The sequence below is a fragment of the Spermophilus citellus genome, assembly GCF_964194105.1.
Source record: "Spermophilus citellus genome assembly, chromosome: 3".
NCBI classification, from domain to species: domain Eukaryota; kingdom Metazoa; phylum Chordata; class Mammalia; order Rodentia; family Sciuridae; genus Spermophilus; species Spermophilus citellus.
The window spans coordinates 195,689,809-195,705,535 of record NC_138184.1 but is presented as its reverse complement, the minus strand read 5'-3'; the positions used below and the strand labels follow the sequence as shown (position 1 = coordinate 195,705,535).

General features: G+C 43.7%; 1 protein-coding gene across 1 annotated transcript in view; it reads left to right on the top strand.

Moving 5' to 3' along the window:
• Nucleotides 1–1,572: 1,572 nt before the first annotated feature.
• The window catches only part of NXPH1 (neurexophilin 1), a gene marked incomplete at both ends in the record, with an annotated part of 296,433 nt that continues 282,278 nt past the window's right edge, over nt 1,573–15,727 (top strand). Inside the window, one exon of the mRNA XM_081287762.1 lies at nt 1,573–1,626. Within this exon, the coding sequence (XP_081143888.1) occupies nt 1,573–1,626 (54 nt within the window). The remainder of the gene's footprint in view (nt 1,627–15,727) is intronic.

Below are 15,727 nucleotides of genomic sequence, written 5' to 3'. Positions count from 1 at the left end.
CGGGTAAAGCAGCTGCTGCCTTGTATGCCCACAGCCTACAAATTCTCACCACCCCACCCCTCCTTTAGAAACTAGGACTGTCCGTGTCTGCTGTTTGGCTTTTTTTCCCCCTTCCCTTCCAAAAGGCCAGTATCTTATCTCTCAAGTTCAAGTTCCGAGGACTTGCCCAGTCTCCTCCCCTTCAATCATTTCTACCATCCTCTGGCATCCGCGGAAAGCTGGGAATCCTGGGCTGCTGGTCCCAGTGCCAGCTTTGGCAGTCCCAGTCTGTCCGGCACAGCAGCCCGGCGCATTCTCTTTTCTCCCTCCCATTTTTCTTCCTCCCTTTTATTCTTTTCTTTCCTCCTCTACTTCCCCCTCCCTCTTTTGCCTCTTAAGTTTCCTGCACCGTGAATCCAACTGTGCCAAGCCTGGGCTCTCGCGAACCAATCCAGAGCGCGACCCGGGCATTGGGACGCCGACTCCGCCAAGGCTGGAGGAGGCAGCTGGACCCGTCCTCGCCGGAGCATGGAGACGGAGCTCCAGGGAGGGCACGTCCGGGGCGCTGGAGACGCCAGGCCCGAGTAGCTCCTCCATGGAGCCTGCCCAGAGCGGTCAGTGCTCGCCAGATTCTCCTCCAGTCCTGTGTGGTAGGTACCCTTCGCCTTCACAGTTTCCAGAAGGGACACCTTGGGGCAGGGTCGTAGAAGCCAGTAAGGAGCGGCGGGGAGGGGGAGAGGGCATGCCTGGCAGGTGAGCCTCCCAGCCCCAGGAAGGTTGGTACTCTAGAAGTTAGCAACTGGCTGTGCCCCTTGACTAGCAAAAAGTAGCGCTAGTGATGTGATGTTGTGTTTGTGTGTGTATATCTGTATGTGCAGGGGACTCGAATGGGTAAACTGAGCCCTGCTTTCCTATATGCAAATTGCAACCCCTTTCCCCACCCCCACTTCAGCGAACGTGTTGAGATATCCAGCACCTAATCCTGGTCAGTTCTACCTACCCCTTTCTTTCACCGCGCCCCCTCGCTCAGTCTCTCTCCCTCTCTCTTTCTCTCTCTCTCTGCTGGTGTGTACGTGTGTGAGCCTTGCCAGGGCTGGCGAAGAACCAGCCGCCGCCTCTTGTCCGAGCTGCCGGGCTATCAAACGTTAGGGCAGGACTCGCTGCCAGAAACAGTTGGGCTCTGAACCAGCCTGCACGCGGCTCTGTGTGCCCAAAGCCTCCGGCCTCTGCCGCCCGGGAACTCACACCCAAGAAGCACAGGGCGCAAGGAGCCCCTCACCCTCCCGCCCGCCCGCCTGCCTGCGGACTGCGCGCTCGCTCATTTCAGACGCTGGATTTACTCGCTTTCCAATTTTTCGCACCCCCATCTCAGTTTTTTTTTTTTTGGTCCACCCCTCCCCGCCGCGACCCCCTTTCCCGGCTTGATCGCCAAGCCTAACCTTGCCCGCGTGGTCATGGGTTGTCTAATTTCATTTGTATCTAGGCTGCTGAGAGCGCTCCTTGCTCTGTAAAGTGGATGTCAGGTGGATCTATGTTTTTGAAGGAACAAAGACTCAGCGAAGGCACCGCCAAGGAAGTTTGAGACGCGGGAGGATGCAGGCTGCGTGCTGGTACGTGCTTCTCCTCCTGCAGCCCACGGTCTACTTGGTAAGTCGCGGCGGGTCGGGCGCCTCTGAAATTCCTCTCGGTCCGGGAGACCAGGCAACTGGGGGCGCGCGAGAGGAGTGTGAGGCCGCCAGTTCAGTGAGAACAGTGTTCCTAGTGACTGTGTTGGAACAACTTTGGGAAGCTGGTCTCTAAATTCCTGCGGGATTTTCTGGGGGGTTCTCACCCCCATAGCCTTCTCCAGTTTCCCTTTTCCTAAGTGTGGTTGTAAACGGCCGACGGCGCACCCCAGACGTCCGGAAACCTAAGAAGTGGTGGGACTAGATGGTTTTGAGGGAGAGGGCAAAGAAGAGGGGTGGAAGGCATGGAATTTTTAGTAGTTCATCCACAGAGTTTAAGAGAAAGGAAATGGGAATGGGGTTAAGGGGCTGAAAGCACAAATCTGCCTAAGTCTGTGACTTTGAAATTCAATGTACCCACCCCCTCCACCAGTTTGGAGATGTGGCACATAAAGAAGTGCAGATAACTTACTTTGACTGGGGTGGGGGGAGTTCAGACAGGATTTAGTTCAGCTACCAAGAACACTATAAATCAGAGCTGGGTCAGAGATACTCCAGCAAGGTGCCCCACTCCAGTTCCTTTCAAAAACCTTTTCCATCAAATATCAGAACCCGGGTTCAAGTGCCCACCTCCTTATGAGAAAATGACAGGGCCTTGTCTCCAGGGAGATAATCCTAAACAAAGCCACTGTCAGGGTCCACCCAGAATAGTTTTCCGGGATTAAGACTTTGCACAGTGTAGGAACTCACTCCAGGGAGAAGGGCTTTGTTGTGAATTGGGAACTAAAGACACCATCGGAGTAGAGTGCACTTTCCCCGGATCTGGCTTTTGGAGGGCCAGGGACACCAGCACTCTGCTGGTGAAGTTGTACTCTGTGGAAAAAAAAAAAAAAAAAAAAAAAAAAACCAACAGTGGGTCCTGGGCTGCAGAAGTGTGCCCAGGACTCACTGTGTTCTGCCTAGGGTTGAGGAGAATTGGAGCCGCCTGGATTACTAGTGAGGCTGGATAAATGGGATTGGAGTTGGTGCTGGTGCCCCTGAGCCCCAAGATCTTCAGAATCCTTATAATCCTGGGAGCAATAAGGTTGCCATCCTGCAATTGTCTGAGTTTCTCAGGTTTCTCGGTCAGCCTTTGCCCTGGTACATGTGACTGCAGGGCTGCGAGTTGTGTGAAATTTATTTATATATATATGAGAGAGAGAGAGAGAGAGAGAGAGAGAGAGAGAGAGAGAGAGAGAGAGAGAGAAGACAAGAGAATATGAATATGTGTATTTAACAGGCTCCAGCTTCAGTTTCAGATCCCTGTCTTTGCACCTTTATCTCCTGACCATAGCAGCCGCGGACGCCAGAGGGCGCTGCGCATCAGTGTCCTCGCCCACAGGACACCTTGGGGTAAACAGGTGAAAGCCTGGGCAGCCAATCCAAAAGAACAGCTTCTCTGACTCTGTCACTGAAGTCTGTGCCTTCCACCGATAGAACGCAGACGGAATGCAAAGAGTGTCCTTCCCAATTCCCATTTTCCATCCTTTTCGCCCCCACCTGTGTCTAGTTAGCCCACTGACATTGAGAGCCCAAAGTTGGAGGGCAGAAAGTTTGGTCAGAGGAAATACATATTTTCTTTCTTTCTTCTTTTTCTTTTTAAATTGAGGGATAGGGGAGGGAATGTACAGTGAAAGCGACAGAGGAGGAATATTAACTATTCCATTGACCGTCATAACCCGCCTGCCCCTCTCCTCTGCATGCCTTTACGCATGACCTGAACCTCAGGACCGACCGTTCTTGCGTCCTTGGGCTGTGCTCACACACACGGCAAGGGCTCCCGGCTACGGTGCAGTTTATTGCTTGAAGCAAGTATTTCGATAGTCTGGAAAATAATCTATCAAAAGCAGAAGTGAAATCAATACGTTGTGTTAAATTTTAAATGTGTTTGTTGGCAGTTAAACCGTTTTCCACTCATTACAACAACAGTGCTGGATTTATTCTAATGCGCTGCGTTCTCAACAACAAGAGCATTAATTCTCCTTTAATTGTAAACTGGGAGCATTTGAAAACCATTCAGTGTGCAAATTATGCTGATTCAATTACCGTTTAGTTACAGACTTCATTACCTGAATGCCTTTTGGCAATACAGAGAAAGGAGACAATTTTTCCAATTTCACTCAAAACAATACGATATGTGAACAATAAAATAGAGAAGACGATTTAGAAGTCCATTCTTTTCTCTCCAATCTAAAGTTGTTTTGTGTGTAGGGGATTAGAAAACAAACACACACCACAAAAACAAAAGGCTGGTGGCCATGACCCAAAGCAGTATTTCCAGTGATTGTAATCCCATGGTTATTTCCCAGCAAAATTCCAAGCTGTTTTCCTGATGAAGGAGGAAGCTGACTTTTACCATGGAAATGAATATAAAGGGTGAACTGGGCAGTCAAGTCAGGATGGTTTTAGGCAAATAAAAGAGCAGGGAACCTTGCTTAAAACTCTAGGGCAATGAACAGATCAAGAAGTGATCAAGGCTTCTTTGTCCATCTATTGTATTGAACACAAGACATAGTAACTGAATCTACCATTTATTTGTAGTTGCACACCAAATCATCACAGCCTTTTGCAAAAATCTGCAATAAATGCATACAGGTTGTCAGGAGCTGCTTCAAATTATACTCCAAGAAGGCAAGGGTGGCAAAGCCATTATTTTATTTTTTCTTTGAACTGGTATGAGCTAGAGAGGAATTGAATAAGTAATTTTCTGTCTCCCTGAGCTCACACCACTACCTAAATGACTGGAACACTCTATATATGCCTTGCTTTCTAGCTAATACATCTAGCATACCTTCCTTTTGAGTTCGTGGAATCCCAGTTGTTTCCCAAGGAATAATTAACACATTATGCCCAGGGAGCAGGACATGTTTACATATGTTTTATACAGAAATATTCAAGTTTTTGCCTGTAAAAGATAACTTAAATATCTCCAAATTTGGGGGAAATTTCTTATGGAAAAAAACTATCTAACCAGCAAATAAATGGCCAATACTTAAGCCACAATTTCTGCCTGTATCTTTGAGAACCTTTATCAGGTTTGAGAACCTGATAAAGGTTCTCAAAAGTATGTTTCTTGGCCCAAGATTCTCTGAATACCTTTTCTAGGTTGAGGATTTTGAATCTCTTTGTGTTGGTTGAAAGATGGGTCTTTCCTAGTTCTTATTAGAGGCTTAATCTGGTATTATATTGGGAAGCTAATTAGAAATACATTTGCAAAGGTACCTTTTGAAGCACATTAGTTATGATACTCAAATATCACCAAGGGGTACATTCTAGTCATAAATGTACAGTGATAGAAAACCTCTTAAAAATTAAGATAAGGAAAATTTCAGTGTACTAAATGTTTTATATTGCAGAAGTAAATATCTGAAATCAATAGGAGAGAAACTTATGGTTTAACTTGCTACAATTATTTGTATAGTCCTACTATCTTTATTCTCTTGTAAGTTCTGGACTAATTCCAGGGTATTTTCAGTATGATATAATGGGATAACAGTTCAGCATTTTATCTATATTGAAACACATACTGGGATAAAGTAGAAAAATATGATTTCTTGTTCTAAAGAATGGGGCGAGGTCCTAAACTGAGTTACTCTCAGTGGATCAAGCTGTAGGACAGGGCAGGGAATAGGGAGAGTATTTCCCAGTAGAAAATGTGGTATTCTGTTTGTGGGCTCACCTGTGGTAATTCTCAGTTAAAGAACTGAGTCCAATGAACACTTTCTAATCATGCCAATGAAAAAGATACACAGAAATTGAGTCCAGATTATCTGACAAAGGGTAGAAGATGTTTTCTCTTTCCCCTCCCTCCCCCCATCTCTCTCTCTTTCTTTCTTTCTTTCTTTCATCAGTCATGCATTCATAGCACTAATCTAACAAGAAAAGCTTCTACCAGTTCTGCTAGAAATTCAAATAGCTAATAATCAAGTTGCTTTTTAAATAAAAATGAACAAGAATTGAAAACCCTTTCTAAACCTTGTGTCACAATACTTTGAACCATCTATTTGCTCAAATTTAGGGTATCCTTACAATGTAAATTCTACATCATTTGTTTAATTGAGATTAAAAAGAGGATTAATACATCCACAGGATCACTACCTGTGCACTACCTATTTGCCTTTGGTTAGAAGGCAAACCATTTGGGTAAATTCCACTCATTATGGCAGTGGTTGTTTAAAAATATGGAGACTGGGGGAAAGCAGAAGGAAAGAAACTACCACTGTCTGTTCTTTGAAGAAGGCATGTGTATTTCCTGTCCTTTGAAAATTAAGCTAGCTCCTCACTGGAAATTTTACTCAATTTGAGCTTATTGCCAAAAATAAAGTAAAAATGGATTAGCTACCTAACAGTAACTTTAAGTATTTTCTATGAAGGCTAGTTCATAGAGATAGTACTAGAATTTTCCTATAGCACATTTCCTGACTTTTCTACCCAAGACCAACCTTTTAGACACAGGATTAAACCTAGATTTTTAGAGGGGCCTATGTCCCAGTAGCACAACAGGAGAACTCATGAGCCCCACAGGAGTACTCCAGAGTTTTGTAGGACAGGGAAGAAGAAGTTCCTACTATTCCAGGCATTTTCCTGAAATGCCCAACTCTCCATTGACCAGGAAAGCAGCTCTTTGAAGTGTGTGAGAAGTACTTGGATGGGTTGCCCTTTTGCCCCATTTCCACAAGTATTATGTTGGGGCCTTCTAGTGACAGCTTCAGGGAAACTGCCTTCAGTATTAGAGGGACAAGACCAGAATTGCTGCAACTCTGTTAGCAGTGTTTTCCCAGAAAGCTATTAAATTCGTGGCTCCTTATTGTGCGGAAGTTGATTTCTATTTGGCTTTGAATTGTTGACGGCTATTTCCCCCTTAATGAAAGTGTTGTCTGGGTGAAAAATATATCCGGTGGCAAGAAAATTGGTTGATTTTTTTGAGATAGGTGCCCAATGTCCTACTTTCCTATCCGAGGGAAGGTTTTCTGCAGACTACAGAAATTGACAGCATTGTCTGGGTAATAACCACCGTCGACAATATTTTCAAAAGGGCATTTGAGTGATGAAAGCATTTGGATATTGCTTTTTCAAATAAGCAATTTTCTATCCTAGGCTTCTTTGATTTTATAGTGGGTGGGGAGTGCAGTAGGGAGCAACTGGGGAGAAGGGGCCACACTTTGGCAAAGGGATGCCTCCCCATTTGTCCAGTCCTGAAATACTGAGGTGCTTGCTACCTGGGATTCCGGAGTCTGAAGAGCCCTTAAGGAACGAGGCTTAGATATTAAGAGCAAAAGGGAATCCCGACAATGAGGAAAAACACCTCTTGCCCTCCTCTGCCCATGAAGCAAGCCAATGGAAGTTTACCTGAAAGTTTGCCTGCTCTCCAGTAGCAAGTTAGAAAGTGTGCATTGTTTTTTGTTAAACATAAAAAGTGCCTAGGTTTAATTCGGTTCAAGAAAGTTCCCTTTGGGCAACCACGTCCTACGGGAGTTTCACATTTCATGTAAGACCTTAGCAGCTCTAGCTTATTTAATTAAAGGAAGGAGAGAGGGTCCACTGGTCTCCAGCGTCCACTGGTCGGGAGCGGTCGGGTCAGCAGCTACAGGGTGCAACCTGATCACTAGGCGGGTCTGCGCTTTCGCTTCCCCTACAATCTCCTCGCCACCATTTGTCTGGTCCCGCCACGAGTTTGCTGGAAGTTGCGGTCTTGATTTATCCGCTAGTCAAGTTTCCGACCAGCTTTTTTTCTCCATGTCAGCACCAACCCCTCCTGGAGCTTGGTAAACACAGCGCGCGCATTTTTCTGCTGTGGATTGGCATGTTGACGACTCTGCTTGAAGGAATGTGACAATAAAGTGGAAAACCAAAGCTTGGCAAGCACTTAATCAAGGATAAAAAGGTTCCGCTGTAAGGATGTCACTCAATTTATTGTGAAAGTCGAATGAATTACGTTTAATGAAAGTGCTCCCCAGATGAATATTACCAGCAATTTCCTGAGTTGGCTCTGTCAGCTCGAGATGAGGAAATGCCAACCCAGATCAGAAAAGAGCGCCCGTCTCAATTACCATGCAAGCTTTCCAAGAGCGGCTTTTTATTGAGGTGATATATATTGGCGGCTTCTTCCTGCCCCCTCTACGCGCTCAAGAGCGTGTTTGCGTATTTTCCAAGTTTGCGGTCTGCCCTCGCGGGTTGCTGGCTGTTGCTTAAACTTCAGATGAGCGCGCCGCATCTCTGCTGCGGGCTGAAAACTCAATTTACTTACTTTGTAAACAGTTATTCCTAGTATATTTTATTTACTACAGATATGGGGGCTGGTGGGTGTATGTGTGTGGGTGTATGTGTGAAGCGGAGACAATTCCCTTGCTCCATGCCCTGTGTTACAGCAAGTCCCTTGCCACCTAGACATGGGCTCCAGATAGTGGAAAACGAGTTGGCGCTGGGAGCGGAGGCGTTGGAATGGTACGTTCTTTGGGTTCCCGGGAACAGCAAGAAAGCTGCACGTGCTTCTCGGGCCCGAGCTCCGAAAAGCTTTCCCAACTTCTTCTTCTTTTAAATTAATGTGGGTATTTTACTCCTTTAAGCCGGAAATACAAAAGGGGGGGGGGAGTACACAGGCTGCAGCCAGAACGCATCGCCTCATCTGCATAAGAATGGAGAACCCGAGGCTTTTCTTGTGCTGTTTCTCTCTCCCACAACATGACAAATTGCTGCTTAGTAGAATCGAGTGTTTCCTTAGAAACTGGCTCCGGGGACTCTGCGCGTCCCTGCTGAACCTGCCTCCGACCCGGCCTCGCCCATCACCCCTGCCGACCTAATGGACTCTGACGCGAAGAATCCGAGCTGCCGCTGCGTAGGGCTCCAAGTGCAACCCATCGGAGGGAGGGGGTGTCCTCCTCATACTTCATGCCTTTCTTCTCAGACCCCCTCCCCACCAACTGACTGTTAAGGCCATTGCAAGTCGTCTTCTGAGATAAGAAGAGAGAAACTTTCTTCGCCATAGTCTTCAGACCCTCCACTCCTGAAACTCAGTCCTCTGCCAGAAGCCACGGTGTTTGGGCCAGGGGAAATTTCCCAGCCGGAGTCGCTGCCACCACAGATATGCACTTTATAGTCTACTTTTAGCCTCAGGTGATCTAGAGCTTCCCTAGAGGTTTATGAAAACACAGGAGCCGCACTCTCGGGTCTGAAACCTAAGCCCCCAAACCAAAACGTTGCTTCTGGGAAACTTTGTCCACGCAGCCCAGCCTCGGTGCTCTTGGGGCAGCGGGATGGACAGCGGCATTTCTCTGAAGAGAAGCCGCCAGCACCCAGATCGATTGGGTTGCTGCTCCGCAGCTTGACAAGCACAGGCCTGGAAAGCGATGATTCAGAACCATGGCCAGCGCCGCAGGCTCCGCCCCTTCTAGTGCCAGCCGCCGCTCTGGCTAGGTCCTTCTTAAGGTCGTGTTAGCGTTCTCTGTTTACCGCCCAGTTGCGATTGTAAAGATCCACTTTCCTCTGCCAATCATTTGGGAACGCCAAGCTGCAATCGCTAGGCCCCCAAGGTGTCCTGCGGTTAGAACCTCTTGTTTGCAACCCCCACCCCTTTTATGGTTGCGTCGTCACGTGATCGCCGCAGTTTAGGCGTGTGGGGGGAGGCGAATCTTTCTTTTTCCCACCTTCTTGTCTCTAACCTCCACTCCTTCTCACAGTTCATTAATTTAGTCTGCCCCCCCCCCCGCAAACAGAAACATGTGCCATATAATGCAGAGCATCGAAGTGTCTTTCAGTGATGTAAAAACCTCTTTTGATAGACGAGAAAACTGAGAATCCTAGAAGGAAACCAGCTTTGTCTCAAGAATAAAACTAGATGGGTAGAAGGTGCTCCTTCCTACTCCAACCCCCACCTGCGGGGAGCAAGCCTGCTGAACTACCCAGACGCCCTCCAGGATCAGTCGCCTTTAAAAGCAGCGCGGTGGGGGTGGGGTGGGGAGAGTCCTAATTATTATGAATTTCTGAAGGAACAGTAATTATTCACGGGGAGCAGGACAAACCGCGGCCCGGGCAAGGGAATCGATATATTTGCTATCGAAAGTGCCTAGCTCGCCTTTAATGCAGACGAATGGGGATGCAGCCTCATTATTTTCCGTGGTTTGGCTCGCTGGCGTGGGGCACGGTGCAGCGTAGAATCTATCATCATTAGACCCGGGATGGGGCGAGAGAGTTCCTCTTTATTTACTTACCAAACAACAACAAACCTACCAGCCAACCAAACAACTCCCCCCAACCCCCACCCCAAACATTCACATTCTCCCAACCAGAACCTCCCGGCTCCATTGCTCTGGCCGCTGTTGCACACTCCCCCGGGGCCTCTCTGCGCACTCTACAGCGGACGCTGCTGTCACTTAAAGTGTACGCGGTTGCTCCTCAGCGGCTGGCATACAGTTGATTTGATCCAGAAATAAGCTGGATAGTACCAAGCATTGGCGCTAGGGGTTGTCTATGTCAAAGGCGAAGGTTGGCTGGGAAGTTCTGTCCTATTCTCTGGTCTTAGCTTGAGTCAATCCTTTCAAGACATTCGATTCTGCAAATCCCTGCTGTATTAAAGGAGCAGAGACCTGACAACCAGTGCTCCATCAACCAGTAGGAGAAGTTAGATCCCACGAAGGCAAGCCCTCGAGAAAAGAACGAATCTAGAGGTGAAGAGAACTCGGAAACTGAATAGAAAGGGAAGGAAATGTTTAGAAGTAATGCTTCCTGGATATTCTTCAAGGAAGAATCCCGCTGTCTTCTTCCTGCGAAATTCTAGCGTTTTGCCTAAGAGCCATCCATCAACAGTTAGTCAGGACCGGGTATGGGTCCCACCTTCACCTCTTAAAAAACACAGAACTGTCCAATGAAAGCGTTTTCCCATTTTCCCTTCCCTTAGCAGCAGGCACTCAAGGCACTATCTTGGGTCTTGGTCTTTTTCACTTTCAGAAGTTGCCTGATGCCCACCTCCCCTTGTGTGGGCAGCTACTAGGATGTTCCTGAGCAAGTGTCTTCAGAGTTCCTGCAATGCCTTAGTTCTCTCGGTCAAATGAGGGTGGTGTATGCTTTTGAGTGTCTGGTCTTCAGCTGGCAGATCCTTCTTTTATTACAGCAGATCAATGGCTGCAGAGGAGATAAAACAAGAAGCTTAAAAAAAACTACCTCCCCCTTCCTCTCAGTACAATTATTATAACAACATTAATGAGAATAAAATTTTAAAATCTGGACTTCAGGACATTAAAATAATAATATCTGCCTGTCCCATTGGATTTTCTTTTCCTCAGAGCCCAAGCTTCCATAGTGTATTGTGATTACCTGAATATCTTTGTTTCCTTGGTGTCGGAGAAGCCATCCCATGCAATGCCAGAATGATCTACTGGCATCATTTCCTTTCACTATCTTCATTTTTAGAGGGTTTGTAATTAAACTCTGTGAGATATATGCAACATACATCCAGTGGAGAGCCTTTTTCTTTATATTTATGTATCATGCTGAGAAAGGAAAATTAAGGAAGTGTTTGTATTGAAGTTATAAGCCTGCTCTGGTATTAACAGAAATATCCTTTTAATTTACTTTTCTCATGTTTAAAGGACTATCTCTGTGATATCAGATCCTACAATCATGCTTCCTTAAAGAGAGAGCCCAATAAAGTGAAAAAGACATTCACTAGCTCATACCAACTTATAAGAACAAAAGGCCAGGGTAACCATTTACTGGAAATATACACTGTGGTAAAGAGCAGTGTGGTGCAGGAAGCTGAGCAGAAAGAGCAATCTGAAAAACAGCTGCAGGGTCCTACATTTTTTCTGCCTCTCCATGTTCCTAACCTACCACAATGCACATACTATAACAGGGCCTTCCAGAGACAGCACAAAGATACCACAATGCATATGGCAGGAATTTTAATAAAATTGAAAATACAGATACCCCCCCCCCCCCCCCCCGCAACACACACACAAATGGTGGCACTGCTTTCCTTCTTTAAGAGGTTATTGCCAGAAAAAAATGGTGATAGACAGGTTTGGAGAAAATTGCTTGGCTTAAAAGAGTTATTTTTATTTACAAATTAAACACACACACACAGAGAGAACACAAACACTAGATGTATATATCTATATATCTATTTCTTTGAAGAATATCATGGAAAATTATTGTGGGGCATTCTTTTGTTTTAACAAGTTGTTGGCTTTGAAATTCCAATTTGGGTTTGACTGCACTATTTTTTAAATATGTGATATGACATTGTTATCCTGTACATATAAATATTTCCAGCTATAGCATGAAAACACAATTTTGGTAAAGTGAAACTGGCATGATAGTTGGAATTTTAGTCTTGCATGTATACTCCAACTAAACTTTAGAAAATGATTCCTCTCCTTGTAACCTTGTAGTTGGGTGTTATTAGAGGCCCACAGGTATATAAAACAGCTTATATAAAATTAATGGACTGCTTTACATTCACACTCTCCTACTTGTGAAGCCTTTGTAAAATATTGCATCTATTTAAAATAGGAAGAACATAAAGTCAAGTTTGGTGTGCAATCAATAGCTGTAAATGATTCAGTGAAATATTTGATTGTTTTGAGTTAGTTTGACAATGTGGTGGAAATTTATCGTCCGTTTCTGTACATTGATGTGGTAATCATAAGGTTTTTCCTTTTTTATGTACTTAAGTTATTTTGAAACTAATCTCTAAAGATTCCAAGGTAACACCTAAATACATAACCAAAATTTTAGAAAAGATACATATTGTCTTATCACATTACAAAGAGACTCATTATTTCTAAAAGGTTATACACAAGAAAGAAATTGTCAGTGTTTCATTATTTTATTTAAAAATAATCAATTGCATATTTATTGCAGTTGTATGCTATTGATATTTTATACGTGTTTTTGAACAAGTAAATGGATAGAGATTTTCATTTCAGCATGTAACCTCATAAAATGAGTTTCTGAATGCAGTCAAATTATTAAAAACAAATATCTTCCTGCTTTTCAAAGGCAAAATTTGGAAAAAACATTCGAGGACCTCATTATTTTTTCCATTTAACTATAAATAAAACCTACATTTTTCATTTATACTGTTTCTTGCTTTATAGATCTCTAAGAAATGCCATAAGTTCCACTATGAATTTCTTTTCCCCTTACTGTGCATTTTTATTGCAAGAATGAAACCAATCTCTCTCTCTCTCTCTCTCTCTCTCTCTCTCTCTCTCTCTCTCTCTCTCTCTCTCTTTCTGACTCTCTCTCCCTATCTCTTCCTTTTGCCTTATTTGACTGAGAACTATCCATGGACAAAAACCATGGTGGCATTTTCAAAACTCGTTCCCTTCCTATTTCATTCCAAGGCTAGCTAGAATAGTCATACTTTTTTCCCTCCTCTTTTTCCCCTTACAGAACTGTTTACTGCAACATCTCCTCTAAGTTAGAAACTGTGCCTCAACTTAACCAACTGGTTATGTACATTCCTGATGCCATCACTCTAAAAAGTGTGGGTTGGATTATATGAGATCCATTATACTTTATGTTTGAGAAATTTTCAGTGAAAATGCCATAATTAATCCTAAGTTTAATTCTAAACCTATTTGTAGAATGATGTCCTGTGATTTGTTGTTGGAGCAGCTGTGGAGTTGTTAACAGAGCCATCTACACTATCTCTGCAATTGAAAATATAAAATACCTTTACACACCTATTTTTCCAGCAATTTGTGAAGATTTCTTGCACCACAGCACCATCATTTATTGTTTTACAGAATTAAATGTGGAAAAAGATGCAAACTGCTGCATATGAAAGGAAGTTATTCATGCATGGTCAATGTACTATTTCTCTGGTCTTGATGTGAAACTTAATTGCTATTGATGTGGAGATTTTGCAGAACACGACAGAGTTTTTGCCTCTTTCACAAGAAATATGTAATTGAATGATGAGTGCCTCATGTTAGATTTTCAACCTTATTTCTTTGGTTTAACAAGGCAGAATTATGAACAGCTGCACCAACCAGGCAGCCACACTGTCCAGCCGTTATCAAACTAATGCAGATCTGGCATTAATGCTTATGGGCTGAGCTATCACTTTTGGATCTGAACCTCTCGAATAAATGTTTTGCAGTGTGCAAGCATGAAACGTGAATGATTTGGTGTGAGATGTTTAATCCTGCCTTGCATTATTGATTGAAACCCTTCACAGTTAGAATGGTTCTAACTAATGTGTGTCCACATGCATTTGCACAGATAGCAAACATTTTTACCCAGTGTTCTTTGGACAGAGGTGAGGAGTTGGGAGAGGAGGCTTTAAAGATGAATCAATATCCCTGATCCCAAACAATGGGTGAAATCCTCCTAGAGACCACCACCCAACTTCCAGTCAGGCATTAATGTCATGGCACCTGACCAGGTGTCAACACAAAATGGATTCACAGTAGAAGGGTGATGAGGGAGAGAAGTGGATAAACGTCTTGGTTCCAGTGAAAACTTTGTCACAGGAGGGAGAAGACAGGCTCCTTTTTACTCCGATCTTTCTTTCTTCCTGTCTCATATGCCATATTGCAATTCCTAATGCAAGCAAAATGGAAAAAAAGACTTTTTAGGAGAAAAGAGTAAAAGATAATGCTAAAGGTTTTCTTTTTTTCTATAACCTTGGGTAAACTTCTCAGATCCTCACTTTCCTTAGCTGTAAATTGGGGCTAACAATCCCTTCTACCCCACAGAGCTATTATGGAGGATTGACTGAGTTAACGTATTATAAAGAGCTCAGAAAGGTGACTGGAACACAGTAGTGAATTAATAAAGAAAAAAGTCTAGTTACCTAGGTTTCTGGATCGAGTTTCCAGGGTTGTCCAGGATAGTCCTTATAGGGATGCACACAGGGACTAATTGTACCCTAGCACCATCCTATCTTTTGTTTACTCCTTTTAGCTAGTTGATAGTTATACAACCACCCAATGGTGCCCACAGGGCCATATGTCTTTAATGTGGATAGTAAGCATTGTGATTATAACCAGAAGGAAATGGCTATTTCTGTAGCCACTAGCCAACTGTTTATGGAAATGAAAGAAATCATCCCCAGATGAGAATCCTTGTGATGTTTTAATTTCAGGTGGCAAATACTAAGGATATTTATTAGGCTCTTCTTTAAACCATTGGTTGAATTGTGAGCAGTATTATTTTGATTATTTTTAAAACTCAAATTTCTCTTAAAATTTGCATACAGTGTAACCAAAACTTAGAGTTTCTGGGATTTTAAAATCCAGGTACCTTTTACTAGGGAATATGGGTGGCTTTTGCCACTGAAATTCACTCCAGCTAAAAATGTGGATGTAGCAGCACTTTAACTTCCCAGAAGTGCTAGATGAATTTGTTTGGAAGAAAAAGAGCTGTCATAAGCTGCTCAATCTCCTTCCAAGCACTGCAGTGGGTACCCCAGAAAAGTCCCTTCACAGAAGCACTATTTTGTGTATTAGATTTAACATGAGAATGGAGATGGTGTAAGAATGACCAGAAAGGATAATATGTCCCATCTTACAGTTTATGTTCTGAGCCAAGTGTTTGCTAAAAATTTTAGCCTGGTATCTTTTTTAAAAAAAATTTATTTGTTTTCTGGTCCTGGGCTTTGTGCACCATAGGCTTTGCTGCTGAGCCACACCTCAGCCCTCATTTAGTTTTTTTTAACAACACTATGAACTAAAAAACACTATTAATATTAGTAAGATCCTATTAATATAATTAATATTAATATATGACTGTCCTAGTGATATTAACACTCCCTCATTTTATAAATGAGGAAATAATTGTGTCATTGAGGGTTTCATTGTCTAGAGAAAGGCAGCAAGAATCTATGTCAGGTAGTCTTATTCATGAGCCAGGGCTTTTAGTTTACCACAACGTATTATGAGTACAGGTGCTTGTTTGTGCGTTGGTGTGTATACATGCATGCACATATAACAACAAGGTAGGGAAATGAAAATTTTTGGAGAAATTATGTTGCTTTCCATTTTAATAAAGAGTTCTTTCATCTTCCTTTGACCAGAACTTGCTTGGGTAACTGGGTGTGC